Source organism: Monopterus albus, unplaced genomic scaffold (assembly GCF_001952655.1).
Source record: "Monopterus albus unplaced genomic scaffold, M_albus_1.0 scaffold1700.1, whole genome shotgun sequence".
Lineage (NCBI taxonomy): Eukaryota > Metazoa > Chordata > Actinopteri > Synbranchiformes > Synbranchidae > Monopterus > Monopterus albus.
In genome coordinates, this window is record NW_018129576.1 from 1 (window position 1) to 2,974 (window position 2,974).

General features: G+C 51.4%; 1 protein-coding gene across 1 annotated transcript; it reads right to left on the bottom strand.

Moving 5' to 3' along the window:
• Nucleotides 1-6: 6 nt before the first annotated feature.
• LOC109953864 (uncharacterized) lies at nucleotides 7-2,203 on the bottom strand. Its single transcript, XM_020589315.1, has 5 exons — nucleotides 1,831-2,203; nucleotides 1,435-1,730; nucleotides 1,161-1,333; nucleotides 307-1,052; nucleotides 7-222 (listed from the first exon to the last, which is right to left on the bottom strand). Exons 1-5 carry the CDS (start codon nucleotides 2,028-2,030, stop codon nucleotides 180-182), a joined length of 1,458 nt encoding a protein of 485 aa, XP_020444971.1. The 5' UTR covers nucleotides 2,031-2,203; the 3' UTR covers nucleotides 7-179.
• Between the last annotated feature and the right edge of the window lie 771 nt (nucleotides 2,204-2,974).

The window sequence follows — 2,974 nt, forward strand, 5'->3', positions numbered from 1 at the left end:
TAAATAACAATTTGAAGTGAACAAAAAAATATATACAAGTCAGTTCAGTGTTTATTTTACACTTTTTTTTTTCCACTTGTTTTTTCCAGTCCTTGGGGATTTAAGAGCTGCCCGTTTGGCAGCTCTTAACGCCCTCCTGGAGGCCTTAAAAGATGACTCCAGCAGGCTCAGGCGCACCATCAGGTTCTGGTATAGCTGCCTCCTCTGTGTCTTGACTGGTGTCTGTGGAGTAAAAAACATATTGAGTGCTTAGTACTTTCACCTCTCTTTCTGTATTTAATAAATTTTTAAAAACACATTTCTTACAGATGCTGCTGGCCCCGCAGTGACGTCCTCCTCCTCTTCCCCCTGCTCCTCCTGTCCCTCTTCCTCCTCCCGTCCCTCTTCCTCTTCCTCCATCTCCAGCTCCCACCTTTCCTCCTCCACGCAGGAGTCTCCCGACTCCTGGTACGGGACCGCCTCGTCGCTGACAGAACTACTGTCACTCTCCTCCTGCGCTGCTCTTTTGTGGCCAACCTTTTTGGCCTTTTGCGAGAATGAGAGTGAGTCACCAAGGCGGGGCAGAGTGGAGGCCTCTTCGAAATGCCGCCGCATCGCACGCGACTGCTGCACGTCCATATGTAGGGCGTAATAGCGGTCAGCCGTGGTGGTGTTGTGGCACATAAATTTGGCCACTTTATTGCGCACCTCCGGACCGTGCACGTTCTTTGCCTGCAAGGAGAGACAGTGAGAGAAAGTGAGTGACACACGAGGAGGAGCGAGCGGTGGAATGAACTTAAACGAACAAGCAAGCAGAATCTCACGTGTGTAGACACGGCGGTCCTCAGGTCAATGAATGTGGGCTTTCCGGGCAAGCCCATCTCCGCCCACGCCTCCTGCATATACCGGACCAGGTTCTTCAACGGCCCTTTTCCAGGGGTGAAGAACACCCGGTCCCCCGCCGGATTGCAGGTCTCCCTCACCTGGAGCCACTTGAGGAGCCAGCCGTACTCCTCCGGCTCCAGGAAAATCTGTGCCGGCCCAAAGTCCTTGGAGGTCTTGTGCTCATTCACCTGCGATGCGTTGTTACAAAAATAAAAATATATCAATAAATAATCTAATGAATGAATGAATGAAGTGACACTTGAGAGATGTAGCCAGGTGAGCTTGGTCATACTTACACGGATGACGTAGCCCGTGGGAGGCCGGCCCTCAGTGGCCGCCCCCCTGACCTCTGCCACCGTCATAATCTTGAACACACCCGGGCGGTGCCCATAAATTGATGCAATGAAGGCGCTGTAATAGCCGTAGAAGGCGTTCCGGAGCTGGACGGTGTAGTCCTCCCGGAGTTCCTCTGAGGGGGAAATGGCAGAAAGGGTTAAGCGAGTGAAAAATGTGATGTGGTGGTGGAGAGAAAGCGCAGCGTGTGTTCAGGGTGAGGTGAACAAATCTTACTCAGCAGCTTAGGAATCGCCTTCCTTGCACCGAGCTGGCACCGCCTGAGCGACTCCTGCGACACGACCTTGGACAACTTCTTATCCTTGGTTGTCAGCTGGTGGGCCAACATCTTTTTTGCGATAGATTTTACGGCCTGCCTCACGGCCCGGATCACGCCAGTAATCTGGCTTTGGGAGAGCCTGGCCAACTTCGGGGGGGTCTCCTTAAAATAGATCATGAACTGGAGGACATTCCTCAAATAAAAGTTTGCCGTAGTAATATTTTTCCCCGAAGCGGCCAGGACGTTGGGCCATCTGCGGGGGGGAACACACATACAGTCATAGGTTGATGCATGCATACATACATACATGTCAAACCCAGAAAGAAGCAAGCGAGCAGCGAGACCGCACTTACTGGATGATCTGCTCCGCCTTATCTAAAAAGCGCCAGGTTGCCAGGGAGGAGTCCTTGCCGGCCATGAAGGCCAAAAAGGACCTGATGCGGCTGACCTTCGAGAAGGCATTCTCCCGGTGTTTTGCAGAGGGACAGCTGCCCTCGTGGAAGGCCTGGTATTGTTTAAAGTAATTTTTTGTTAAAAAAATCACAATAAACATTTCATTCAATAAAACAAACGTGCAGAGATGAAAATGACATGGATCAAAAACACATTTACTTAATACCAACTGCCAAAATGTAGTAATACCCACCCATCGACTCTGGGAACTTTATATGGCGAGTGAAGGTCCCTTTGCCCGTCCCCGCAAAGAGCCTTTTTGCCACTTTCCTCAGGCCTTCCTCATCCACGCCTGCCTCCCCCCCCTCCTCTCTTCCCCCCACTGCCACGGTTGCCTCCGTTCCCCTCTCCTGAAAAAAAAAAAAAAACACAGGGAAAAAGCTTAATCGTGTAACTTTGTCACTAGTGTCAGCCAATTTAATTCACTCACTAACCTTGGAAAGCCGCTTGTTCTTCTTGGCCAGCTGCTGATACTTCACACGGAGCTGTCTCAATTCTTCCTCCGCCCGCTCTGCCCTCCGGAGGTTTTCCATCGATGACTGCTCCAAGCTCCTGCGTTGGGCCACGCAGTCTGGGTTGCTACATTGCGGCTCCTCTTCCATCATTACAAGAGGAGGTACTTGCAGGGATCGTTCCTCCTCCTCCAGACCCAGATCCAAGGACGAAGCCAGCGGCACTGCTGGGTCTGTGGACCGCAGCTTGCTTAGGAGAGCGACGGTTGTCGTTCTCCTGGCCCACTGCAGGTACTGCTGGACCTGGGCCTGGGTCAGCTCTGTGTGGCAGCTGGGGATATGCTGGTCCAGCCTGGTGCTTTCGTAATTGCACCCCAACACCGGACATGGCTGCCGGCGAATGTTGACCCGTTTGCTCGCCAGGTTTAGGAGGAGCTGGCGCTCTTGGAGGTTTAAAACCCCATGTCCATTCTTTAAATGTTTGGACATTGCCGCATATGTCTTTGAGCAAATGGGGCATGGGTTGTTGTCTTTTGGCAGAGTCATATCTGAAAAAAAAAAAACAAAAAACAGATACATAATAATAATGAAC

Coding starts and splice junctions, on each gene's coding strand:
- LOC109953864 (XM_020589315.1), bottom strand. CDS start 2,030: ATGTTTATTGTGATTTTTTTAACAAAAAATTACTTTAAACAATACCAG. Junction 1,731..1,830: donor AAGGCGGAGCAGATCATCCA/GTAAGTGCGGTC, acceptor TCCCCCCCGCAG/ATGGCCCAACGTCCTGGCCG. Junction 1,053..1,160: donor CCACGGGCTACGTCATCCGT/GTAAGTATGACC, acceptor AACGCATCGCAG/GTGAATGAGCACAAGACCTC.